Source organism: Penicillium verrucosum, assembly GCF_028828655.1.
Source record: "Penicillium verrucosum strain IBT 35672 chromosome Unknown utg000001l_segment0_segment0, whole genome shotgun sequence".
NCBI classification, from domain to species: domain Eukaryota; kingdom Fungi; phylum Ascomycota; class Eurotiomycetes; order Eurotiales; family Aspergillaceae; genus Penicillium; species Penicillium verrucosum.
In genome coordinates this window covers 1,394,296-1,420,150 of record NW_026643210.1, presented here as the reverse complement: position 1 = coordinate 1,420,150, position 25,855 = coordinate 1,394,296, and the positions used below count along the sequence as shown (strand labels likewise).

Sequence of the window (25,855 nt, the reverse complement as noted above, 5' to 3'; positions counted from 1 at the left end):
AAGCTGTAAGCCAAGCATGGGGACAGGTGGGTTTCGTTCAAGTTTCGTCGTGTAGGAGAACAAATTCGAACAAATATGGTTTCAAGGAGTGAACTGTATCTTGCACAGGTGGGTTTCCCTTGGCGGGACGGTCCGGTGCCCCACTCTGTGGATATCCATGCATGAGCTTCCAAGGTTGGGATATTGGGATACTTCTTCCAACTCAATGTTTTATAAGTTAATGAAGATCTAGAACACTTTATTGGAAAAGTGCGAAATGTAAGGGGTAAGTTCGAATTTGGAAACGCATTACTAAGCTTTGTTTTGATTCCCGAACATCCCTGTAGTGCACTAGACGAAGATTTTCATAGTCATCACTTTACGGAGTGCATTGTTGCATATTGGCTCAAGGGTTTATATTCTATCATTTATACTCGATATTTTTAAAAGAGGCTATTGCTTGACTTAATCATTTCTCAATTCCTAGTATAAAAGTCAATCTCCACACCCTCGGTGTCTTGTCCATCGTTGCAATTCTCATCCTTCTCTCACACAATAATCATACCTTCGCTCGCACGTGGGAGAAGCGAGAGTGCAGTAAGGGGAAGTTGCCAGCTTTATTATGCTTTCCGGTTTATACTTCGTTGATAGAAGTAGACTGAGTGCAATTTATACCATCCCAGTAGAAATCCACCAGGGAGGAAGTAGCTAAATGAGCCAAATGGTGCATTTGTTATCTCGAAACATACTTCAAAAATATTCTAGGAAGCAAAGCCGCCTCTGCTCGTCATCCATCTTCGCAAACTCCTCGACCTCTTTATCCTTGACGGAAATAAACCACTTCAGTAAGTCCTTTCCAATCCAAGTCCTCATATCGGCATCGTTCTTCAAATAATCCAACGCCTCTTTGAACGTGACTGGCATACTCTTATCCATGCCATACTCGACCCGCATTTTCTCATCCAATAGGTCTGGGAATATCTTACAATCCTTCCATACTAACTCTGTTTTCTTGCTAAGTCCATCCAAAGCAGCAAGCAAAATGGCGGCAACGAACAAGTATGGATTTGCGGTGCCGTCCATCATGCGGAACTCCCAATGCTGGTCGCTGATCTTTCACACCGGTAAGTCGCGGTTATCGGTACCAAATCCAACCCATGCCCCTGCAGCATCGCTAGTAGAGCGGACGTAGCTATCGTAGTTTGCCATTCCAAAGGCACAAAGCGAGGAGATGTGGTTGAGGATACCAATAAAGTTGTCTGTCGACCCTCCTTCGAGATTATTGAGGGAAAGATGGAGGTGTAGGCCGTTTGACGGTCCAGACAATGTCGGTTTCGGTGTCATGGTCGCCCTGAGATTTCGACGCACCCATATCGTACGAATAGCTTCTTGGGCTAGAATAAGAGAATCAACGGCTTCTAGTGCTGGCTCGGGGGTAAGAGCAATCTCCAACTGATCAAGGACTTCTGCGTGGAAGTGGTGAATGTTGATAGAGGACTGCTCGAGGGCATCAACAATCTCTTCCATCAGGTTCAATGTTTCTCCGCGCAATCCAGCAGTTGTTGAGTCGCCATTTAGTCGATCTAATGGTTCAGTAACGTTGTCTGATTCGTCAAGTAGCACGAACTCGATCTCGAAGCCTATCAGGACCTTTGCACCCCATTGCGTCCCAAGTCGTTCGAGAGCCTGGACTAGCAGCATACGCGGACACTTGTTAAACCTCGTCTCCGCATCCTTTTGGTCGACGAAGCTCATAGCGGTCGCATGGTTGGCCTTAAAGCCGCAAAGACGCAAAGAGGACCAGTCGGGGCGTAGGAACCATGTCTCGTGGCAGTCGCTGAGGGAGACAGTGGAAATGGGTATAAGCATACTGTTCTGGGCGAGGCAGATGGTTTCGCCACTGGCGATTCGGAGGGAACGAGCGATGGGGACGAAGCGCGCCCGCGGCACACCAGAGTAGTCGATCCATTGGAGGCGGATGTACTTGACAGACTTGTTCGCCTGAAGGAATTTTTCTAACTTCTCCTTGTCCGGGGACATGGTAGCAAGGGTGGTGGGTTAGAAAGGTGTGCTAAAGACGGAAGAAGGCTGGGGAGGATGCCCGCAAAGCCCATTCGGGCCCATAATGGGCCCAAAACAGTACAAAGATGCCAATTTATTGTAGCTGCATAATTAATACATCTTTCTCTGGTTTTTCGGGTATTCCAACTATTGTCTAATAAAGCTATATAGAAACATTTATCTTATAAGCTTCTAAAGCAACTCAAAAGACTGGTTAAGAGAGAGAACGGTCGGTTTGAAGTTACCTAGGTATAAAGTTAATGTTTATAAAGCTTTGTTGGAGCACCATCCCATGTATGGCAAACATCGCACAAGTGGTTATTCTATTAATATCCATAAGATTCCAATCAATCAATCAATACCGTGAAGCTAAAGCGCCAATCATGCACTGGAGAGTAGCAATCTCCTTATAACCCATATTTCAAGATTGTCCCTCGGTAGTATGGACTTCCCTACCAAATGGAAGGCACATCTCCATTTGAAAGCCGGGAGAGCCTTTCGTCACTGAATTGGAAACAATCTGGAAGCCCTGTCTCATCCCAGGTCTTGCCAAGTACAAGTTGAGCGACAGCCGGGGCGCATGTAAATATGCGGGCCATACCTATTGCCAGTCAGGACTCAGCACGTCCTCGTTCAGGATGTAGTCGAGCAAAAGAAAGAAAAAAACTCACCATGGCCATTAAATCCAGCACAAATATACTGTCCAGGTAGAGAATCAATCGCCCCGACGAACGGAACAGAGTCCGTAGTCATGGCAATTATTCCAGTCCAAGCGTGATCCAGACCCTCACCGTGCATTGCCGTGTGGGACGAATAAGCAGGTAAAATGTCACCAAAGGTCTGCAGAGCGTCCTGAGCAATCTCTTCGTTATACCGGGAATCGTCAGTGCTGAATCGACTAGCCGATGTCTCAGGGCTCAATGTTGGGTTTGACCGCGATACGCCTAACACCAATGTACCATCTCCCTTGCGTTGAATCAGAGAGTAGAAGTGCAGGAGGCTGAAGCGGAGTGAGAAAGTGCTCTGCAGGGCTTTTTGTCCCGAGAAAGCTGGAACTGGTACGAGAGAATGAGCCTGTGCACGGTTTGGCCGAATATAAGCCTCCAACTGTGGTAGTAACAAGGCAGCATGGGCATTCGTGCAATGGATAATTTTCTCCGCTTCTATTATTCCCCGGGGAGTGTGCACCTTCCAGGTTTCTGGAGACGCACCACTCCGTTCAATTTGAGTGGCAGGACAAAATGTGAAGAGCATCGCACCCTTCGATGTCACTGCCTGAAGCAGGAATTGTGCAAGCTTTGCTGGGTGACTCGATCCTGCTGGCCACTCATATGCTGCCACAGCCCCTGGGACTCTAGTTTTCTCTTTGGCCTGGTCTCCTTCATAGAATGTGATATGGGAAGTATCGCCGCCTGCTTTCTTAAACGCTTCAAGGCTCTCTGCCTCGTAAGCTGCAAATTCTGGGGTTATGCAAACATCAAATGTCGTTGTCAAGTTGAAGTCGCATTCCACATTATGTTCTTTGACAAATTCATCGACTCTTTCTAGGACAAGTCGCTCATCCTGGATAATCTTTAATGCTTGTTGCGCTCCATGCACTTTGGCGTATGCACTGAAACCCCTGAAGGCGTCTATGTTCCAGATCAGAAACGCTTACAATATTTCCAATAGAAGTCAAACAGACCTGGTCGCACATGTCCTGCATTTCGTGAACTCGCACCACTTGCTGCCTCTCGTGCCTCGAGAATCACGATATCCTCGGCTTTGGCCCCTCCTTCAATTAGCTTGAAGGCTGTCAAACCACCAGAAATACCGGATCCGACAACAACATATTTGGAGTTCGATGGGACCGCTGTTTCGATGTTGGCATGCAAGTTTGGATTTGCCCGAGTTGTTCGCTGCCAGTAACTCAAACAAGGGGTGGGATTTGGCAAGCTTCTGCTTGTTTCAATATTTGAAGTTAACATTTCAAAGGATTTGGAATTCGTCAAGGTTTCCGCCAATCCTCATAAATATAAATATATATATATATATAAGTCGGATAAGGAGACAGTCTCGTATTCACCGTTGCCAACGTAGGGATGCGGGGAAAGCCCAAGAATCTCCTATCGCGGACTTCCCCCTCAAATCCTTCAACTCAAAGGGATTTTCCCCTCCCCCTCCCTTAACCTCTTCTACCTAAGTAGCTGATAGGATCCCGTCGACTTATCTCCAGATCCACTCATTAAGCTAACCTCGGGGTGTATGTGAGTGGAGTTGGCTCAAATGCCAAGATGGATGGTATCTGATATCTCAACAACTCGGGCATTCCTCCGATGTTACCCCAATGGAGGGATACAACCATTGGTGCTTTAAATGCTTATCACGCGTGCACCTTGCAGAAATATCCTTGTCGGATCTACAATCCGAAATCTACCCCGGACTGAGGGGTCACAGGGGCCTTATCACGGCTTGGGCCTACATGCGCCTGTATATGAATGGCCAAGGTCGCTAGAATGTTGGCTTTTTCTCTCCTCCCTGTCCTGCCACTCTAACCATGGTGTCCTTCAAACAATTTCGACGTAATGTGTCGACAGATGTCGATATCAGATCTCCGGAAGAGAAGGCCTTGGTCCGGCGTCTTGACATGTTCCTAATGACTTTCGGCTGTCTTTCACAAGGTGTGTTGCGCTGCAGATTTCCCTTACAGCCTAAGATCAGCAAAACTGACCTTTGTCAGTTATCAAATATCTCGATCAACAGAATATCAATAATGCCTACGTATCTGGCATGAAGGAAGATTTAAACTTGTTCGGAAATGAGCTTAATTTGTGAGTTATCAGAAACATTTCCATGCCACAGAGTTGATGATAGCTAATACTGTCTAGATTCACAACATATTTTAATGCCGCCTATTGCATAATGCTAATTCCCTCCCAAATTATCCTCACCTACATCCGCCCCAGTTATTGGCTTCCGGGTCTGGAGATTGCATGGGGTGTTCTGACGGGATTGATCGCGATGACGACGAGCGCAAAACAAGTCTACGTTATCCGTGTGTTCCTCGGTCTATGCGAAAGTAGCGCTTGGCCAGGAATGATGACATTATTCAGTATGTCATTCGAAAGCCTTTCTCTTGACTCCCCAAATTAACCAACCCTCTAGTGTACTGGTATACCCCAACCGAGCTCGCCAAGCGAATGGGATTCTATCACTCCTGCCAAGCAGTCGGCCAAATGCTCTCGGGCGCCATGCAAGCCGCAATCACCGACACCCTCGACGGACACAGCGGACTAGCAGGATGGCGCTGGCTATTCGTGATCAACGCCATCATCACAGTAATCTGGGGATTCGCAGGATTCTTCATGCTGCCCGACCTACCAAACAAACCTAACCCGCGCGCGTTCTGGTTCAACAAAGTCCACGGCGAGCTATCACTAGAACGTCTCGCGCGTAATGGTCGCGCCGAGCCAAAGAAGATGACCTGGGCTGGCGTGAAGCGCACGTTCTCGGGATGGGTTGTTTACTTCATTGCAGCCCTGTATATTGCAACGGTTCTTGGAACATACGGATATGTTTATTTCGGGCTGTTCCTAAAATCGCTAAAGAACCCAGACGGAAGCGCGAGATGGACTATCTCGCAGGTCAACGTTATCCCCATTGGAGGATCTGCGATCAACGTCGTTTTCGTGTGGATCTGGGCTCTGTTATCGGATTACTTTGAAACCCGTTGGACACTCATCGTTCTTCAAGCGGCTATCGGGATCATCCCATGCATCATCATGAGCATTTGGACTACACACCCGGCGTCGGTGGCTTTATCTGCTGCTTATGCATCATACTTCATCTCGTATATTTGTCTCGGCACAGCGCCGTTGATCTTCGCCTGGCTCTCTGATCTTATCCCGCAGGATCCAGAGGTACGGTCTCTTGTTGTCGGAGTTGCTGTCGCTGGGTACTATGCTATCTCTTCATGGTCGCAGGTTCTCGTTTGGCCTGCGAGTCAAGCACCATTTTATAAATATGGATGGCAGTCTGCATTGGCCTTGTTGGTTCTTGTGATTATTATGACTAGCATTTTGAGATTTGTCGATGTGCGGTACCTCCTACCAAAGCGCGAGGAATTCCGCGCTGTGTTGCAAGAAGATATCGTTGCGAATAAACGGGCTGGTCCATCAGTGTTCGCAGATCAGATTGAAGGTCAAAATCGGATAGAGAGAAGCTCGAAGGCGTCTGCAGATGAGATTGAAGGCCACCATCCGATAGATGGAAGCTCAAAGGTATCTCCCACATCAAATGTGCGTGAGGTTTAGACACTAGAGCTCTAATCGGGCTTCTATTTGTTGGTTTGCTCTAATCTCTCGGGGACCTTTGATACCCAGACAATTGACCTTACAAGATTAAATTCCTTCAACTCATCAAAGTAAATACAGTGGATGCCCATTGGTAGTAACTAAGAATTAGCCGTAGTATATCCACAGTAAAATGTATGGCCCGAAGGCACATCTCAGGCCCAGAAGAGTAAACAATTATATTCCCATCCTCATCATCTCCCATTCCACATTGACGGTGTCCTGCCTCCTGCTACTAAGTTACGAATGGAGATCACCTAGTAGTAGAGAGGGTTCTCGGGGTCAGTGAGATCAAATATCACACTAGAGTGAGGCTTAGCACCGCCGCGATTGGCAAACTCCTTGGGGAAGTCAATAGAGCGGTTGAAAGAAAGGCTGCCGTCCTTCTGGAGGTCGATGTAGAGCGCCTTGAAGTCAGCCGGGGCGTTGATGATACCAATGTCGCCAGTCTGGACGAAGTAGTCGGTGACGACCAAGTGCTTCTGGTCGGGGGTGACCTTGAGATAGTGAGGTCCGACGGTAGGCTGGTCCTCATCGGGGTCATCCAGACGCTTGATGTTGTTGAGGTCGCTGATATCTAGCGCAGCAATGTGGTTGGCTGTGGTAAGAGTGGCGTAGAAGTATTTACCATCTTGGCTGATGTCGGAGCTGTGGGGGGATGTTGTTAGCAATGATGTTCACTGTGAGTATATAGAAGAGGAGCTACTTACTAGATAGCAATGGTGTCACGGGCCTTGGGACCGAGATCGTAGAGCTCCTCAATCACACCCTGTTTGCCATTGGCGTCCTTTCGCAGAGGGTAAATGACCCAGAGTTGACCCAGGTGCACAGCAGTGGCGATAGCGGCGGATTCTGGGTGTCCGGGAATGAACTTGACGTCTTGGATGCCACCACCCTGATTGAGTTAGAGGACGCATCATAATTAAAACTCAGGGATTTGCTTACATTGGGAATGGTAAGAGTGCTGAGAATCTTCCGCGAGTCGAGATCCCAGAGGCGCAGTGTATCGGCATGGCGCACTCCAAGACTAGGCTTCAGAATAGTAATCGGCTCGACGAAGTCGGAAGTCAGAATGAGCTTCTTCTCCCAATCGATGCTAAGTCCGTGAGGAGAGAACTGCTGCTCAAGGATGTTGAGGGTGCCCTCCACATCCTCAGGCCATTCGTGAATGATGTTAAAGTCGGCATCAGTCTCGACGAGACGACCGGGAGAAGTACCAACGGCCGAACCCATGTAGGTGATGAAGAATCCACCATCTGGCTTTGCCCGGACTTCATCCGCAATGGATGCAAGGATACCGCGGTTACTCTTGAGAAACTTGGGGCGGTAAGGGTTAGAGGTATCAAAGTAGAAGCCAGTATCCTAATGAAAGATCAGATGTGCTGCGGAAAGTACATTGGGAAGAAGTATACATACTTGAGTCTTCAAGAGAGATAGCAATCCACCACCCCAGAGGGTCTTTCCATCCAGAGAAGGACCCAGGTGATGAGGGTCATTGCCGCTGCTGGGCACATCTGTGACCCACAAAAGGGTTCCAAAAGTGTCCTAAAATCGAATCAGCAAACAGGTCCAGGCTAGTCTTCGCCAGGATCATAATTGGCCTACATCATCCAAACTATAGGTGGCAAGGAAGTCTACCAATGATAGTTAGCATCATCTCCTCTCTATAATCTGCCATTCGTAGATCCATACCTTTATGGAACTTGTCTGCCGAGCCAGTCCAAAAATAACCAATCTTCTTTGGCTTAATATCGCTCGACTCAAAGGGAGGGCTCTCCAACGGAGGAGTAGGGACTTGCAAAATAGGCAAAGGAGGAGCGTTGGACGTCAAAGGCTCGGTCACTCCAGGAATGCTGGGAATGAGAGGAGGCAGAGAAAGGCACTCCGCGAGGGCAACCAGAGACGCAATAGAAGCAATAGAGTACTTCATCTTGTTGGTGAGAAGGATTGAGCAGGATTGCGTTTGTGTGATGAGCATATTTGCGGGAAATCTCGAGAGCTTATATACCCGAGTGCGCCTTCATGTCGTCCCAAATGGGGCATCATTTTGCTCTTCCCCTGAATCATCTTGACATCTCGACAGTAACAACACAAAGCACGCAAAGAAGTCAGTCTTTGGGACTTTGCGTCCATGTGATATTCCAAATTCCTCGAGGAGATGCTGATCTGCGAAATGGCGAAATTCATCCCTCAAAGGCCGACATGAGAATTTAGACAATCCCCGACTCGGGATCTGATATTGGACCAGTCGTCCCCGTATCCAGGCCTTTTCTGAAAAGTTAAATCGTAGAGCTTCTTCCTAATCCTGAAAGGATGTCGTGATTGAAATTAATCCAAAGTCGAGAGAGAGGGACTACAAGTCCGTGAAATCAATAGTTCGAACCCAAAACGTGCCTCTAGCAAGAGCTGGTCTATACCATTGCTTAGCCTCGCCCTGGCTATCAGCGCCACTGATATGTTATGGACGAACAGGTAGTGGAACTAGGGCTAAAGGAACCCCATAATTTCCGGAATAGGAAAGGTCCAGGAATCGCCCTCGAAGATCACCATATCCCACATTCAACAATTCAGCTACCCAAGCAAGGTACGGTATTGAGATCCCGGGGGGTCAAAGCAAAGTACAACTTCTGGTTTTGAGTGGACTAGTAACAAAGAGGTCAAAGTAGAAGAATGATCCACGGATGCCAAGAAATATGGGATCTATGTACTCATCAAAGGTATGGATGAGGTGATTCAATCTCCACCTTTTGACAATCCCGAGAAGTAAATTACCGACAATATCAGTCAGGTCCCTGGATTGACCTTTCGAATTGCCCCATGGAGACTATGAGCACGGGCGAACCTGCAGCGATTTCGACATGATGCCAAGAATGTTGTTATATTCTTCGCCATGCTTAGCCTTGCCCCAGCACATTTCGATCAATTATCGCTCCAGTTGGCTTCTTTCACAAAGGTTTCCGCGAGAAGCGAGATGAATACTCCGTAAATCTTCCTGAATTGCATCATCTCGTGATTCCGGTTATACTTTCTGCTAACTCGGTGCGTTCTGATCAATTTCATTAGGATCAACATCACGAAACCGAGCAACTAGGGAGCGGAATATTGAAACTAGCTAAATTCCTAAGGCCTATGGTCATCGGGATTTGGAGGAGGTGGGGTGTTGGCTGTCCAAAGGTCATATAAAACGGGGATGACTCCGGGGTTCTTGGCTTGAGGCACCCAGGTCCAAATCCCATCCCTGTACACATTCCTTTCCTTCATTCAAGATGAAGTCCCAAAACCTCGCGCTCTTTGGACTATTTGTTTCCTCTGCTTTTGCAGTACCCCATACCAAAATGCAGGATGGTGGTAATGACCAGCCCATTAGCGGTGCTAAAGGAGCCCCGATTTTAGGTAAGTCTAGCAAACCCTTGGGAGCTTCGCTTCCAAGACTGGAAGATATCTCCATGGGTAGCAGCCAGCTTGTTCTATGCTTATAGCCGTCTATCAATAGGTGGAACAAATAAAGCCCTCGACCTTCAAAACCCAGACCAGTTCCGGACTCCCAGTACCGATAATGGCTTTGTGCCCAATGTCAAGTGGAGTTTTTCTGAGTCTCAGACTCGGCTGTTCCCAGGCGGCTGGTCTCGGGAACAAGTTATTCAGGACTTGCCCCAGAGTCATGACATTGCAGGTGCCCAGCAGCATCTGAAGAAGGGCGCTATCCGCGAGCTGCATTGGCACCGCACGGTTAGTGGTCACAATTATACATTTCCTATGGTAAATTACTTACTTTGATATCCAGGCCGAGTGGGGATTTGTCTACAACGGCTCTCTCCTACTGTCCGGTGTTGATGAGAACGGTGGTTTCACTACTGAGGTTCTTGAAACCGGTGATATATGGTACTTCCCTAAGGGTGTGGCGCATAATGTCCAGGGTCTGGACGATGAGAACGAGTACCTTCTCGCTTTTGATGATGGTGACTTCGAGAAGATTGGGTATGTTCCATTCCCAACTTTATGAACTCAATATGTTAACTAAGAAGAACTACTTTCATGGTCGATGACTGGATTTCCCACACTCCCAGAGATATTCTCGCCAAGAACTTTGGTGTTGACCCTAGGGTCTTCGACTCAGTTCCCGCAAAGTTCCCTTATATTCTCAACGGCACTGTCAGCGAAGATCTCGACAAGGCTCCCGTGGGTACATTGAGGGGTGATAATTCCTACGTCTACCACACCTACAGGCACCCCTCGGAGCCTGTCCCTGGTCACGGTGGAACGTTCCGCAAGATTGATTCCACCAACTTCCCCATTTCAAAGACTCTTGCTGCTGCTATTGTGGAACTGGAACCCAAGGGTCTTCGTGAGCTCCACTGGCACCCTAATGTAAGTTCACAAACATGTGTCTAAGAGGGACATTGCTAACCATCACCTAGGCTGAGGAATGGCTCTACTTCCACCAGGGTCACGCTCGTGCCACTGTCTTTATTGGTGACTCTAAGGCCCGCACCTTTGACTTCCAAGCGGGTGACACTGGTGTTTTCCCCGACAATAGCGGTAAGTAGACCAACTTCTCTCATGACCTAGCAAATATGCTAATTCTCATTAAAAGGTCACTATATCGAGAACACCTCCGAGACGGAGAAACTGGTTTGGATCGAGCTCTACAAGAGCGACCGCGTCGCTGATATCTCCCTGGCTCAATGGCTGGCTTTGACTCCTGTTGATACTGTTGCCAACGTCCTGAAGGTCGACATCGAAGTGGTCAAGCAGATCAAGAAGCAGAAGCAAGTTCTTGTCCAGGGCAAGAAATAATTTGACATCGGCGTATTTTCGTGTCTGTGAATTGACCTAGCAGCGTATATGCAGGGTTTCTGTCCTCAGGCTACGTACGTTGGTCAGTATAACTAGTTACTTTTTGTTCTATATTTATCTAGGACTTAATCGTCGAATTTCATACTTAATTTCCTGCAATATATCCCTGGATGACGCCAGGAATAACTTGCCATTCCATTCCCCCACGATCATTGTCAATGGATCCTTCCATCGGCCCATATAACTTTCCTCGAGTCAAGGACCTCTGATCTCGGAAGACCATGGGTCGGCCCGAAACCTACACCACTCCACTGAAATCCATATGATGTCCCTCGGGAGTTCTAGGACATGGCCTTAGATCAAGGTACTAGTAGAAGAAGAGAGATATTCAAGTTCTGTCTGAAAATCTATGTTTACTACCTGGGGGTCTCATAGCCTCCTAAGGTACAAGGTCAAGCATCACAACTACGTATGTCGAGTGCTTCGGACTTTTGTTTCTGTCGTAATAAGGAAAAGGGTAGAATAAATGCTCCTAAAGTGTTGATCTCTCTTACAATTGATGGTGTATTACCCCAATACTCCTCCATAGCCACCACTTGGTCTTATGAAGTCCTAGAGTAATATCAAACACCTACTTCGACTAACATAGTACTGTCCCTCTTCAATTTCTGAAATACTAGATCATCTAGCAGATTAAATATCTCTCCTGTACCCCTGTCTGAAAGCCTTAGGCTCAGAACCTAGAGGTGAATTCGCACTCGTTTCATTCTTCCCGCCCCTAAGGGGAACCGTTTGGAGCTTTTCAAGAGTCGCATAATCCTTCAACCGTATTTCCTATAATATCATTAGGGAAAATTCACATCTTTTCGGGGCTTGAGTATCCCTACTTCGTGTGACTGATTTGAGGATTCTGGTGAAAGGCTTATACTGAGGTATCGATTCTGGGTCGTAGAATTCGCTTCGATTTCTTCCTTGAAAAATTGTCTGTCAAGTATTCAATTTGTGTTAGCTAGCTACTCAAGAACATAGGTTTCATTCCGAGGTCGTCGAACTAATGGGCTCTTGTAATGATTGTACTGATAGAAACTCCGACGCATAGTAAAAGGCAAGGGTGAAAAAAAAAGGGAAAGCAGATAAAATACAGAAGGCACATAGTAATGAAGGTTTCTTGGTGTCAAAATAAAGAGCAAAGAATCACCTATTCGAACCTACCGCCGGGGACTATTGCTCAAATGAGCAAAGGGCACGGTTCTCTCAGCTTTAGACCCAAAAAGGCTTGGCTGACTTCGGGGCTTGTTTGAACTACCAGATGAAGCCGCGCCTGTGCTGGGAGCTGTAGTCGGACCGAATAGCGATGATGCAGATGGACTAGGTGTGGCTCCTGTTTGGAACAGAGAGCCAGAGCCAGAGAAGAAGCCAGAGCTATTGCTAAATAGGTTGCCACGAGGCTCGGGACTAAGGCCTTGTGTCCCACCAGTGACAGGTTGTGAGTCTTCCAGGTTACCAAAAGGGCTTCTTGTGGTACCGGTACTCTTGTTCGCGGTAGACCCTGTCATAGGGGATAGAGTTCCGAACGGCCCTGGCGCAAATAAGTTGGGGCCCGAGCTAGTATTAGTAGGCTGAGAAGTCGATGCTGAGCTTGCCGCCCTAGGAGTGATGGCTTTACGGGCTAGTTTAGATCAGCTCAGGTTCCCTTCAGTAAAATAGAACGACTTACGCGACTTAGCCCGAGTAGTTGAGTTGACAACAGCGGGCTTTGTAGTGACCTTCCGGATATTGAATCTGCTCAATGTGCGCGAACCAGCTTGTAGCTTCTCCAATTCCCGAGTTAGGCGTTCTCGCTCATCCACGACAGAGGAAGACTCGGTGGCAATGTCCTGAACCTGTTTGTCTTCCATGTTGTTGACTGTCTGGCTAGTAAGAATGCTACTCAGAGGACCAAGCAGACAATTTTCAATTCCAAGCGTGGCAACGTTATCAATGAAAGTGATGATTGCAGTCTGTTACTATTAGTACTCTCCCAAATTCGGTTTATTGTCGACTTATCAATATGTGGGTTGATGCGGACTCACATCATAATATGCTTGCATCTGATCAACAATGTCTGCCGCTGCAAACTGATTGCTTGTCGATTCTAGCTGGCTATTGGCTTGACGAAGCCGCTCAATGGTAGTGGACTCATCTTCGGAATGAGACCCTAATTTCAAGGCCTGTTCCAACCTATCGATTTGGCGGTCACTCCTGGCTTTCTGGATTTTCGTGAGAAAGCTTTTGCCTAGAGGCAATGGATGTCCTCGTTTATTGTATGCGGTAAGCTCATCCAGTTTTGCCAGTAGATGATCTTTCATTTTCTCCAGCTCAGGATCAAGAATGGTACCTAGTAAGAGATTGTAGGTGTGGTCATTGGCGAGATATTGCAGGAGAAGGCTGATGAAATCTCTAACAGACTCCCAAGAATTTGTCAAATGCTCTCGAGCGATTTCTTCCCACGGCTTGGATTGATCTCGAAACAGCTTTCCCACCAAAAGTTGATTGGCACTTCCTGGAAGCTCAATTCCTCGGTTTTGGCGCGCTTGTATGCTGACTTCATGTTCAATATCGGATCTGCGCCTGAGGTTCGGTGTTCTGATATGCGTGTAGGGATTTTCAGACGCGGGACTCATTTTCGAATTAGACTCGCCAATTAGTTGGCCGCATCCGATAGTGTTCATAGCATCAGCGAAATATTCGTTTAGTTCACGAATGACGGCACGTAGACGCCGAAGATCTTGATCGAGAGGCCCTGTTTCGTTGTCCAATCCGCCAAAGAAATCATCTGTGTACATGCCATCTAATGCTTGGGCGGTGATACGCTCGAAGTTGCTGCTGATGTTGAGCAAAAATCCCTTCTGTTGCTGGAGAGTACCTCGGGGCGGTCCCAGTTTGCTCAGTCTGGATTGTCGATCGAGGACCTTTTCCTGGATATCAACGATGAGACCCGGGAGATTGCGTTGGATATGTTTCAACAGAATTGAACTTAGTCGACGTCGAAAATTGTCAATTCCCACATATTCCGCCGGAATAGAGCCCCAGTTTCCTTTAGCAAAGAATTCCTTCTCTTTCCTATCTCTTTCGTCGTCCGACGCTTTTCGAGTTTCAAAAGACCTGTTTCGTAACGCATGCCACCCGAGCTTTAACGGAACTTTCTCGTTCTTGAGAATCTGCAGCCAAGCCGCTTCTTCGTCGGAATGGGCTTCGAGTATGTCAGGCTGTGTGATAATTCCGATAGTACGCTCTCGGGGCCCATCGAATTTCTCTGCCATGTTCAAAACTCGCTGATTGTGGTAGTCATTCTTTGCCGAAACTACAGCCAGAATGATGCTGCGCTTGTTTTCCATGTAGCGTTCGGTGATACGATGAACGATGTCAATCCCTTGCTCATCCTGGGATGTGCTATGGGACGTATAGAGACCAGGCAGATCAACGAGTGTCAATTCCGGCTTGTCGGGGCCTGAGATTTCAACTTTAAGAATGTCGTCGCTGAATCCATCGCCAGTGATCCCCATGCATTCTTTGGCTTTCTCAATCAGAGACTCTAGCTGATTACCGTTGGTGACCTCAGCCGGTGAGAATGCTTCAATCTTCTGGCGCTCTCCTTTGCCCGTTCGAGATAACCCAGGTTCGATGGACACCTTGAACCGAGGTGCTGGATGGCGACGCAGAATAACCTCCGTCGGGAATCGAGTGCAGACATTACTCTTCATTGGAAAACGCACGCGAGAAACGGCCTCAAGAACAGAGCTTTTACCGCTGGATTGGTTTCCACAGACGATGAGCTGTGGCAACCCGACAAGTCCGCCGACTCCAATTGTGCGAAGATCATCGATCTTATCAAGAAGAGGACCTTGCTCCGTCTGCAGTTGATGGAGGGCGGTATCTACCTCGGTCGAGCCACCCATGGTGATTTTGATATCTTGATCAGACATCAGACAACTTGGGGATAATCTCAAATGATTTCCACTTGAAAGAGAGTAGAAATAAAGGAATTGTTATAGGGAATAAAGGAATTGTTATAGGGGATTGTTAATGCAAACCCCCTCTGCCCCCCCCAAATGAATGCCAATACCGCCTTCCCTATCGGGTGCGACACTGGATTCTGCCATGCTCTCTGCCGGTGTAGGGTTTTCTGCCATATATTCTGCCACCACTATAGGAATTCTGGTTTACATAGATTTCTGCCTAATTACTGCCTTGATACTCTACATATTGATTATCCTGCTTCTTATGCACTTCTCAGGCGCTTCCCCGCACGCCTTTTCCTCCAAGTCCACCTGGGCACGGTCGCGACTACGTCCTCATTCCTACGTAAGCAAGAATTCGATTCCCGAGGGTCCCTTTTTTTTGCCTGGGAAAAGAAGTGGGGCCGGTTATTATATGGGGAGTTTGTTTATATTTATTTATTTTAAGAAGGCGGTGTGGAGAGCGGTCAATAGACCCCTGAAAAATCAGGCAGGCGGTGTTGCATTAACAATCCCCTTATTATATTTCAAACTCCCGGAATTTGGGAATTTGGGGGCCACGTCCACATTCTTGCGGCGCAGTCACTTTGCATTGCTTCAAAGGCATCTAAGATATCTAGCTCATCGAATCCCTGCTCGGCCCCATTGTACTTGTATCATAGAGGGACGAACACCAATCAAATGGGTAGCCAGGGAAATTAGATATCCAGTCAATGGTCTAGGGTTAAAATAGTTCCAAAAAAAAAGCAAAAAAAGCAACCCCAGTCTGAATTCAGAGCAGGAAAATGGAGGTGTCGGCAAGATACAAGATAAGACGAGGTCACCCCTGTTTCAGATGGAGGTAGAGGAGGTAGATGGAGGCCAAGATATGAGGCTCTAACTCAATTCTATTCTATCATGACATACTACAGCAAGACAAGCCCAGAACAGACTAGCAACAATAAAAGATGCCAAAAATGCCAGAATTGATTTGATATCCAACTCCGGTAATGCGCTGATGCTGTGCAAACACGAAAGACCAAGCGTGGCTAATTCCAACTCGAAGACCAACAAAACTCCATACACGCTGCCAAAAATGCTCAAATCACACGCGCTCCTCGCGTGATGGAAAAAGAAAAATCGCAATACAAGAATAACAAAAGAATATAGCCTAATTTTTGATCGCCTTCCTCCGCAATACACCAAGTTGCTCCAGTTTGTCCCACGCTTTGTTCATATCAGAGCACTCATCGCCCAATGCGGGCCGAAGGGCTAGTCCGTCGAGGGTGTGGAGGGAGCCATTTGTACCAGCGTAGAGCAAAAGCTCTAGTACCCTTCGGCGCAGGCGCGTGGCTTGATCGAGATGCCTTAGGTATTTCACATCCGCGTGCGGGTCGGCGAGCGGGAGTGTGTATGGGTCGTCGACTTCGACATCTCTTTCTGTCTTCGGCTCGTCTCCCATGGTGGCGCGATGAGAGATCTGGTCGTCGTTTCCGAGTTCCGTTAGAGCATCAGAAAGATCCCGATGGGTTCCTTGGTGTCGGACGACTGCTTGTTCTTGGGACTTCAGTTTCTTGCGGTCGGGATTACCACTCCCAGTCACTGTCGGAGGGTAAAACCCAATAGTCAATGGGTTCCCACGGAGATCAAGCTTGCGTAAGGAACATGCAGTTCCTTTTCCGGTTTTTCCTAGTCGACTGAGGATTTGACACACCCTTCTCATCCTTGAGAGACGGTTACCAACGATCATCAGTCTAGCAAGACAATTCATTCCAACCAGTGGCTCAACATCGTCAACCGAGTTGAAATTCAAGTTCAGGACCTTGACATTCGGGAAGCTCAAAGCAAAGTCACTTGGGAGACTCTTCAATGTGCACGCAGCTAGATCAAGAAGTTGAATCCGTAGTAGCGGAGCAGAAGGGCAGACGCTTTGGTGGGAAAGCTTGTTCGAGGACAAAAAGACTTTACGAACATCCTTTACAACACCCAAATCAATATCCAGGCTGTGTTCAAGGTCATTTTCGTTTGACGGTGCCTGCTCTCGGAGAGACAGTACCTCGAGATTGTGACAATTCTCAAGGCCAATGACGGTAGAAAGGTGGTTTTGATCGAGGTAGAGAAGGCTGACAGAAGGGAAAGCTCGTGCATCCAAAGTCTCCAATTTATTTTCAGAGAGTTTCAGGGCGCGAAGACTGATAAGGGATGCAGAGGAGTCAAAACGGCTAATCTGGTTGGCGCTAAGATCGAGAGTGGCAAGTGACGGAAGCCATTCGACATTCCGAACTGATGTGAGACAGTTGTGGCTCAAATCAAGATCACGAAGGCGTGTCAACTCGGATCCTTCAAAATCCACTGCGGTAATGGAGTTGTTGCTCAGCTTCAGGCTTAGCAGGCCATTCAGATCAAGAATCCCGTCGATATTGCGGATCTGATTGTCATTTGCCTTCAATTCCCTGAGATGAATCAGGTTCGCGAAGCCATCCAACGTCTCGATATCGTTACCTGAAACGTCCAAATACTGCAAATTGACCATGTGACTCCAGGGAGTCAGGTTAGAGAGACAATTTCTAGGGATCTTGAGGGTTCTCAGGGTTGAGGGGATGCCACTCAATTGGCCAATGTCGTTATCAGAAACATCCAACTCCTCTAGTCGGGGGCAGAATTCGTTTAGCTTGTGCAGAGTAATTAATCCCTTCTGGCGCAAGACAAGGCGGCGCACGTGTTCCCAATAAGGCTCATATGGTTCCACGTCTGTAATATGTTTGATCAAATCTTCAGTTGCAAGTGCGAATGTCCCGTGCACTTGTCGCAAGGAGGAGGGGTTTGTACGTTGGGCCACATAGCTCATTTCAAGCTTCAGGGGTTTGTCGCCTTGGTTGACGGTGAAGTCCGGAAGTGGACTGAGGTGGAAGCTATAGCTCGTGTCGGGCCCGGCGCTCTGGAGAGGTATCAAAGAATGCTCTGCCTCGGTTCTGGCGGGCGTTTCTTGGACATGCAGGGAATCATTCCTGCGGACCAGGCTTTGGTCGTTAACAGTGTCCTCATTCCTTTCCTCAATCCTCGAGATAGGACGTCGAATGAACGGCTGTCCGCCGACTGAAGTTTGGCGCCCCGTGGGAGGAACGGATGACCGTATCGAGCCATTATTTTCGAGGTCTACTGGGGCTGCACCTTCGTCTGTCACAATCCCATGGTAGGTATGGTTCACGTTCGGGTCAGGTTGGGCGTCATCGGGCTCGCCGCGAGAAGAGGGGCGTGAAACAAGAGGTGATGAGAGATTCAGTGTCGCGACGCGTGCTTGTTTTCCAAGGGATCGGGGGTCTTCGAAGACAACGGTTCCTCTCGCTGGGCTTCCGGTTTTCCTTGCTCGGAGATTTTCCTTTCTGCAGCCTCGTCCGTACCCCATGATGTAGCTCTTGTCCCAGTGTTAGGAACACTAGACGTAAAGCGAGTGAATCTTGATTGGACAGAGCTTGCACCGAGAGATGGTTCTCCGTCCCTCGTGTGTGGCCGAACATCAGGTTTCTTCGGGGATGTGTTCGCAGCCAAAGGGCTGCGGGCCTTAATCTGCTCTCGATCAGCGGGAGCGTCGCTCTTTGTAGGAGAACTGAGGCCATGGACTCTCATCATCTCCTGGAGCTCGTCTACACTCAGATCCGGAATATCTCTGAATGGGTCATCGGTCTCCTCCACTGGTTCAGATATTGGTGCCTGTGGTTCTTCCACGTCATCTTTCACCCATTGATTCTTCGAGCGGTCATACTTGAAGCCATTGACCTCATTTGGGATTAGGTGGGCTACAAGGTCAGAAGCCAGCATACCCTTGACTTGGGAGCTTTGCGAAGAGCCGGTGGGCGCAGAGGCGACGCTAAAGCCAGACATTTGTGTGTTGATAGTCATCAGATCCTGGGCAATGTTTTCCGCCGTGTCATCAGTCATGCCACTAGTCTTTCGTTTCCTCGGCCCATGAATTCGGATATTCTGTGAGCTGGATTCACCGAGCTCGGTTTTGCCCTCGTCATGGCTATGCCGAGCATGCAGGGACATTTCCCGGTCATTCGGATCATCTTGCTCCTGGTATTTTTTCAGGTGACTCAAGATCAGTGGGTTCAACTCCTTCACCTCTCTCAATTGGCGAAGATCCGTTCCGTCACGGCTCGGGGGCCGAGAAAAGGCTTCCCGGGTGGATTCATCGTCATCGCTGAACTCGTCCCCTTCACTTTCCACATCAGACTCATGTACGCTTGTCAATCCAGCCGCACCTCGTCCTTTGGATCTGATTAGATCCATGATCTTGGTGGCCTCATTTAAATAATCCTGAGTCGTGATAGATCCTTTTCGTGATGTATCGCTGGTCCCAGTGATCTTCACTAGTGGAACGTCACCATCAAGGGAAAAAGAATCCGAATAATCGTTATTTTCGAAGTTGGATTCGGAAAAATTTCTGTGTGGTGCAACATGGCTTTCCCCGTCTGTTCGTATTTGGCTTGGTGTAGGTGTTCGAGGTCGCTGCCTCGATTGAGAAAGGCCTGGCGGAGCAAGATAGTCGCTATTTTCGAGCTGCACACCATGTTGCATAAGGCTTCGTTGTAACAGCGACATGCTGTCGCCATACTTCTGAGGCGAGCCGCCCTTGGCACTGTGATAGTGATCGGCGCTGTTGTTTCTCATGATTGTTCGGCGCCGTTTGGGAGTGGGGTCCATGCCGGGGGCCCGGGGGACTCGCTTCACATCAGGGGCCATATTTTCCTTGTTGTTCGCACGAGTCCCGTGCCGCACATCATCAAAGAAATCCTGGCGCATCCAAGCAGATGGTTTCCTGGTGAATCCCGAGCTCGCAGATCTACTGTAATGATATAACCCATGCTGTGAGGGGCCACGGAGCAATTGTTGCCGAGTTGACGATCGCTTACGTGAAGACGGGCGTGACCCAAATCCTCCGGCCTCATCATACACCAATTTGGGCTCGTAAGGGCTGGTATCTGAGAAATCAAATTTGTCCAACTCGCCACCCCCGAATTGGCTGATCCGATGTACAGCATTACGGGATCCAAGACGTTCGTTTCGTCTAGGGGAGATCTCCTGCAATGGTTCATGTCTCGCATTTAAAAAGCTGCGGTTTTCGCCTTTTCTTCGTGCTTCTTCTGAGGGCGAGGGGGGCTCCTCTCCTTCTGAAGTGTCGCTGAAATTGTCTTCAAACTGGCTCATGCGCCGGAGAAGTCTGTTATTAGTGAAGGTATCATGGTCACCGAATAGCTTCAATGGACTTCCCGATGACGGCATCTTGGCCTCATTCTCTGCTCCAGCCGTGGATGGCCGAACATGAGACGAGGAAGGACGCGGTAGACCAGGTGACGCGGTCTTGTTAGGGGGGTTGAACAAGGGGGAACTTCGGATTTTAGAGTTGGCGAGAGTTGTGGGGGACAAACGGTGCGAGGGAAAGGGTGAAGGGGAGAATCGCCGAGGGAAGGAGCGGTTTCCTCGCCGACTGTTGAAGTCCACCGTCCCCATAGACAGATCCTGGGGTAGAGAATGACTTGTCACGTCCAGTAAGCTGTCATCTCGTGGAGACCCATCCGCGTGGGGTTCACTATTGTTGTAGAAGAGGAAGCTATCGCTTGCGGGGGAGTCCGGGCGACTATCATCTTTGATAGACAGGCTTTCCAGCTTGTTGGTGACCTGCTTCAGCGCAGATTTAATGACTTCTGAAGTCCCATTTCCATCAACCGTGTTGTTGCGGGAGAAGGTTATGGGTGTGATCCCCTCGTTGCGCAGATCCTCCAGCCCACTAGCTGTCCGTAGCTGGGTATTCCCCGCTTGTGAGAACCCTTCCTGGTCCCAGACCACATCCAGGCGCCCGTTATTCTCCCAATGAGGGCGATTGACGGTTCCTTCCGGCGATCGGTCGCTAGTATCCCTTTCCTCCTCATTCACGACGCGTGCGTCATCGTCGTGATTGTTGTTCTCGTCTCCATCCTGTCGCGAAGGTGTGTCGGCGAAATCCCACAGATGGTCGTCCTGCTTCGTAAACGGGGTAGAGCCTACTTGCGCCGTTGCAGCACCAGGTGTAGGCGGTTTAAATACGCTTTCAAGTCCCATCGGTGCGAACAGGTCCCGTGGTTCGCCAGCGGCGATTTCCCCGCGCACTAGTCGCCTGCGCCATTCTGGTGTACCCTCTTTTGTGTCCTTGCCCTTCTTCGATTTGATCTGAACTGTACCGTCGAATTCGGATTGTGTGGAGGCTTTGGAGACGTTTGACACCGATCGTAGAGGGGAGCGCGTATCCATTGAGGGCTGCCTGCGAGCCGCACCCGGGGTGGGCTTGGGGCTGACCTTTGGACTTTTGGTGTAGGTCTTTGGGTTGGTCTTGGGAGTACTGGGTTTCAAACTACCCGGGGCAGGCGATCGTGGTTTGCGCGTTTTGGGTGTTCGAGGCGTCTTTGGAGTCGGAGGTTCTCTTCTATGGAAATGACATGGTCGGGTCACTTTATCCTTTTTGTTGCTTCCCGGGGATTGTTGTTCTAAGGAACGGCGGGCAGGCACAGGAATGCGACTAGGGGTCCCCTGCTGACTGGTTTTAGGCGACTCTGGTAGAATAGGTATTGGACTGCTGGGGGAAGCTGGAGATGGCCAGTCGTCTGACAGACTATCCAGCCATGGTTGGTTGCTCATTTTCAACCTTTATTATTATGCCGGTACGCGTTCCGGGTCCAAACAAAACAATTTCACACCCACACCAACATGGAAAGGCATAGATCGGAGCTAATAAAAGATAAATAAGAAGAACGGTGGGTTGAACAGTGCGGAGATGCGGTGTCCAGTGTATCTCCACTTAACTTGGGAAAGCTCCAGGGCCAGGGCTCCCTTGTTTATTATCTTTTTTTTTTGTTTACCTTTTTTTGGCCGTCCAGATCAAGATTCTATTTATTCTACTAATATAATATCATATCTATATTTTTAAGATCTATCAATTCTATATTTCACCCTAGTTTCTATTATTATTATGGTTTTTTTTTTTTTTTTTTTTCTGGGGAAAAAAATATACTAAAATGTCTCTGAACCCCCCAGATTCAAGCCAAAAACTATTGAGGCCCTTTTGAGGCCTAGTTAATATGTTGGGTAGTACTTAGTTCTCTTTTGTTGTTTACTTGATATCATACACAAGGACTGGTTGAATCGATTTAATATCATGTTCCATATAATAATTTGGAGGGGGAGGTCTAACATGGTAGAATAATATTCTGTAACTAGTTCGTTGGTCCCACTTGTATATATATCTCTGTATCTGCAAGGCTTGATCGTCAACTACCAAAACCACCAAAATAGATTGACCCTCCAAAATTCCAATGTTAGGTCGAATATTGATACTTACATATTTTAACACGCGCAAGGGTGATATATCGTTCTTCGTTCCACAGAAATAAATAATTGAAATACTGTGTGGGAACCTAAATAGTATGTATTGTTCGTGTCTAACTCCTAGGATATTGTCTCCCTCAATAATGAATGTTACAGTATAAAATATGAAATGCACATGGTTTTTAAATAATCAGTCTCTCGAATGAGTACTTGCCAACCGCCTTGCGGCGCAAATAACCAATCTCACGGCTGGTGCGGTTCTTGACCTCACCCGTCGACTTTTTGGTCTTGGTGCGGGACACGTCATTGGAAGCAGCCTTGAGTGACAGTGGTAACATCTTGCCACCAGCATCGCCATCGTAGCCATCCTCTCCCTCACCGGGACGGGTGAAGACCATCAAGTCGGCGCCATTGAGTTTCTCGTAGCGAACTAGGTGGGACGGACCGGACGCCTCGGCATCCATCTTGGCTAGGGCATCCTCAGAGGTAGTAGCGGGGGTGTCGACTTGGTCCGCAAAGCGGAGGTATTCGCATAAAACGCCCTTGAGATAAGTAGCCTCTTCCACTCCTGCAAGAGCGGCCGAGACTTCAGACTTCATGTCTGCAATCAATTCCATTTCGCGACTAGCAGCGGCAGTGACCGAGTCTGAGTCTTCAAAGTCACCCGCTGCTGGGATGGCCGAGATCCAACCGGACGGACCCACAGCATCCACAGAGGCAGTGATGAGATCAATGATAACATTGAGAGAAAGGGCGGGAGTAATTTGGTCAAGAGTAATAGGTGTTGGGGGTTTTCAGTGAACCGGGAAGTGTAACCTCCGGTAGCGAGGGAAAGGCGGAGATGGTGAACCATAGAAATGAGCTCTGTCCGGGAGAGATTGGAGCGGAGGGAATGAACGACGACTGACACGGGCTGCGAGTGAATCTTTTGGAGGGATGTGTTTAGGCCAGCGAAGATATCCTTCAGGGTTGCCGTCTCGGCCCCCAGCTGTTTTGAAAGTTCCTGGGTGGGAGTGGCAAGATCACCATTGGTGATCGCGCGAGCTGTCTCCTCAAGAGTTCCAGAGTGGGAACGTGCCTGGTTCAAGAAGGTCTTGAGCGCGTAGGCCAACTCATCGGAGGAAATCAGAGTGGGACCCTCAAGAACTTGGTTGACCTGCTTCAATGAGGGATCTGAATCGAGCAGGGCCTGAATGAATGATCCGGTGGGGAATGACTGCAAGATGCGTGGCTTGCATGCACGACGGAGCGCAATCTCAACGTTGTCGAGCGACAGATGCCCCAAGCGAATGAGCCAGTCGCAAGTAGTCGGGGGCCACATGGCAACACGGAGTTGAAATGAGGGGGATGCCGACACGGTATCGTCTGTGGCAGACTCTTCTACAGCGAAGATTTTTGAAAGCAAGAAAAGAGTTGCTTCGGGGTTAACATATTGCCCGCGGACCGGGAGCGTTGTGGAGGCATCGGAAGTGCTGAAGTATGTCAGAACAGCATTATCGAACAAGTCAATGTTCTTCGTCTTGGTCGCCTTCTCCACTGTTTTCGTGAGCTGAGTCCATTTCTCAACTTGCTCCGGTGATGTGAGCCGAAGGGAGGCCATGTTGTCAGTTCGATGCTTCTTCGATGCGATATCCCACTGGGCACCGGATGAACCGATACCTCTGCCGATGGCATCGATGAGAAGACTATCTCTGGTCCGCTTCAGTGAAGAGCTGGGGGCACTAGGAAGAGAGCTCAAGTCAAAGGCAATAAGAGTGTTGCCCTTAGTTGCGACAGCAATGCCAAGTTTGGCGAAGTAGCTGATGAAGTTCGTGGGAGTCTCTGGGGTTGACCCAGTGCTCGACAAAAGATCACCAGACGGAATACTGCGCTGTACAGAATGGTATTGGGTATCATACACCGCCACTAGAGATTGTTGTGCCCCAATCACGGATTGGGGAGAGATGCGCATGACAGAGGAGAATTCCTCATCATCAAGGACGAATTGCGATGTGACACAGGGAGAGTACTGAGAGAGGTCAACATTGATGAAACCCTTCTCGAAAGAAAGGTTCAACCCTGCCGAACCAGAATGGAAGCTCCATTGCATAGCATTGCCGTCGGTGGTTTCAAGGCCGCTCACATCCGGGATGTGGAAAGTTTGTAGATGGCGAAGGCGCTGACTTTCGTCCAACCGCGACTCTGACTTCGCGTGCGCTGGGACTGAGAACATCTGCACAATAATGTCCTTGAGGGAGACCCGATCGGTGTTCTTGGGTTGCGATACCAGAAGCAATATAGATGGCTCGTTGGTTCCTGAGGTTGTCAGATCGCCGAGTGCCAGTAAAGCCAAATCCTGTCGTCTTTTGAACAAAGCTTTCTTCGCATCATCGAATTCAACCAAAAAGCTGGACTGGACATTGTGAGTAGAGCAAACCTTTGCAATCTCACTGTGCTGAATACTCCACCGTTGGGTCTTCAGATCCGAAGACAGCCTACGCACACGACCATCCTCGTGGACTGCCAGGATATCGAATGGGTCCGTCTCTCCTTCGGCATCGGTACTAGAGGGAACAATTCCCACAAAAGTTGTGGGGCTGGTCGAGTCGGTCACGGTGGTAGTGGAAGAAGAAATGACTGGAGCACTTGAACCGCTGCTGCCGATCTCCTCCACAAAGCACTTGATTTGATGTTCTGGCTTAGTGACAGCAGTATAAGTTTGTCTTCGGACTGTCGATTTTTTCGACAACTTCCGGCGAACTGAGCATGGGCGGCAAGAGAAAGTAGATTGCGGTGGGACGGCGTAGGAAGTCACGAGCTTAGGTGTTTGGACCTGGTGAAGATTAGACTCTAGTCAGATACAGCCAAAAGAACACAACCGAAGTAGAAAACATACATTGTAAATGTTCACAGCCTCGCCATCCACAGCAACTGCGACTTCATAACGCTTGCGTTTTTTCGCATCGGCGAGACTGAAGACATCGCCGATACGGGTTTTGCCAGTAGAAGCATGAAGGGGGCGAGGCAATTGCGCCAGCACAGATGGGGACTGTAAATCCATGACGAAATGAATCCCAGGAATCAAAAATGGCTTGAGTTCCTGTCCCTTCAAAGCGTGGGATCTTTTTGATGCAGACCCATCCAATTTGGAAATCTGAAAAATTTTCGGGATTACATCGGGCCGGCCTATCCACCACTAGGCCATATCAGGACTAGCGTTGGTCTGTGAAGCAGTCAGCCTGACATAAGCCATTAACGCGCCTTTCGCGTCGGACGTGTTTGAAGCTATAGGGATCGACCTTGAATTGATTCTTATTTCATGCAATCCCTCCACACTTACCACCAATATCCTGTCATTTCAATGCTATATCT

The 25,855-nt window shown here is 48.6% G+C and overlaps 9 protein-coding genes across 9 annotated transcripts; 2 read left to right on the top strand and 7 right to left on the bottom strand.

Annotated features, from left to right (window-relative positions):
• Positions 1–729: 729 nt before the first annotated feature.
• N7516_000530 (uncharacterized protein) lies at positions 730–1,062 on the bottom strand (the record flags this gene model as incomplete). The annotated part of the gene is made up of 1 exon (XM_057213252.1): positions 730–1,062. One exon carries the CDS (start codon positions 1,060–1,062, stop codon positions 730–732), a length of 333 nt encoding a protein of 110 aa, XP_057075135.1.
• A 33-nt stretch (positions 1,063–1,095) lies between these two features.
• Positions 1,096–2,019, bottom strand: N7516_000529 (protein fluG; the record flags this gene model as incomplete). The annotated part of the gene is made up of 1 exon (XM_057213251.1): positions 1,096–2,019. The coding sequence occupies one exon, from the start codon at positions 2,017–2,019 to the stop codon at positions 1,096–1,098; it is 924 nt and encodes a 307-aa protein (XP_057075134.1).
• Positions 2,020–2,492: 473 nt separating this feature from the next.
• N7516_000528 (NAD(P)/FAD-dependent oxidoreductase) lies at positions 2,493–4,007 on the bottom strand (the record flags this gene model as incomplete). The annotated part of the gene is made up of 3 exons (XM_057213250.1): positions 2,493–2,641; positions 2,712–3,671; positions 3,725–4,007. 3 exons carry the CDS (start codon positions 4,005–4,007, stop codon positions 2,493–2,495), a joined length of 1,392 nt encoding a protein of 463 aa, XP_057075133.1.
• Positions 4,008–4,576: 569 nt separating this feature from the next.
• N7516_000527 (uncharacterized protein) lies at positions 4,577–6,332 on the top strand (the record flags this gene model as incomplete). The annotated part of the gene is made up of 4 exons (XM_057213249.1): positions 4,577–4,700; positions 4,760–4,850; positions 4,908–5,131; positions 5,185–6,332. 4 exons carry the CDS (start codon positions 4,577–4,579, stop codon positions 6,330–6,332), a joined length of 1,587 nt encoding a protein of 528 aa, XP_057075132.1.
• Positions 6,333–6,628: 296 nt separating this feature from the next.
• On the bottom strand, positions 6,629–8,349 carry N7516_000526 (YncE family protein; the record flags this gene model as incomplete). The annotated part of the gene is made up of 6 exons (XM_057213248.1): positions 6,629–7,019; positions 7,082–7,266; positions 7,317–7,733; positions 7,788–7,916; positions 7,977–8,005; positions 8,064–8,349. 6 exons carry the CDS (start codon positions 8,347–8,349, stop codon positions 6,629–6,631), a joined length of 1,437 nt encoding a protein of 478 aa, XP_057075131.1.
• Positions 8,350–9,637: 1,288 nt separating this feature from the next.
• On the top strand, positions 9,638–11,168 carry N7516_000525 (uncharacterized protein; the record flags this gene model as incomplete). Its single annotated transcript, XM_057213247.1, has 6 exons — positions 9,638–9,764; positions 9,865–10,100; positions 10,156–10,349; positions 10,397–10,739; positions 10,790–10,910; positions 10,966–11,168. The coding sequence occupies 6 exons, from the start codon at positions 9,638–9,640 to the stop codon at positions 11,166–11,168; spliced, it is 1,224 nt and encodes a 407-aa protein (XP_057075130.1).
• A 1,208-nt stretch (positions 11,169–12,376) lies between these two features.
• N7516_000524 (dynamin family protein) lies at positions 12,377–15,133 on the bottom strand (the record flags this gene model as incomplete). The annotated part of the gene is made up of 3 exons (XM_057213246.1): positions 12,377–12,837; positions 12,886–13,168; positions 13,241–15,133. The coding sequence occupies 3 exons, from the start codon at positions 15,131–15,133 to the stop codon at positions 12,377–12,379; spliced, it is 2,637 nt and encodes an 878-aa protein (XP_057075129.1).
• Positions 15,134–16,316: 1,183 nt separating this feature from the next.
• On the bottom strand, positions 16,317–21,817 carry N7516_000523 (uncharacterized protein; the record flags this gene model as incomplete). Its single annotated transcript, XM_057213245.1, has 2 exons — positions 16,317–18,490; positions 18,547–21,817. The coding sequence occupies 2 exons, from the start codon at positions 21,815–21,817 to the stop codon at positions 16,317–16,319; spliced, it is 5,445 nt and encodes a 1,814-aa protein (XP_057075128.1).
• An 869-nt stretch (positions 21,818–22,686) lies between these two features.
• Positions 22,687–25,607, bottom strand: N7516_000522 (uncharacterized protein; the record flags this gene model as incomplete). The annotated part of the gene is made up of 3 exons (XM_057213244.1): positions 25,380–25,607; positions 23,209–25,316; positions 22,687–23,128 (listed from the first exon to the last, which is right to left on the bottom strand). The coding sequence occupies exons 1-3, from the start codon at positions 25,542–25,544 to the stop codon at positions 22,687–22,689; spliced, it is 2,715 nt and encodes a 904-aa protein (XP_057075127.1). The 5' UTR covers positions 25,545–25,607.
• Between the last annotated feature and the right edge of the window lie 248 nt (positions 25,608–25,855).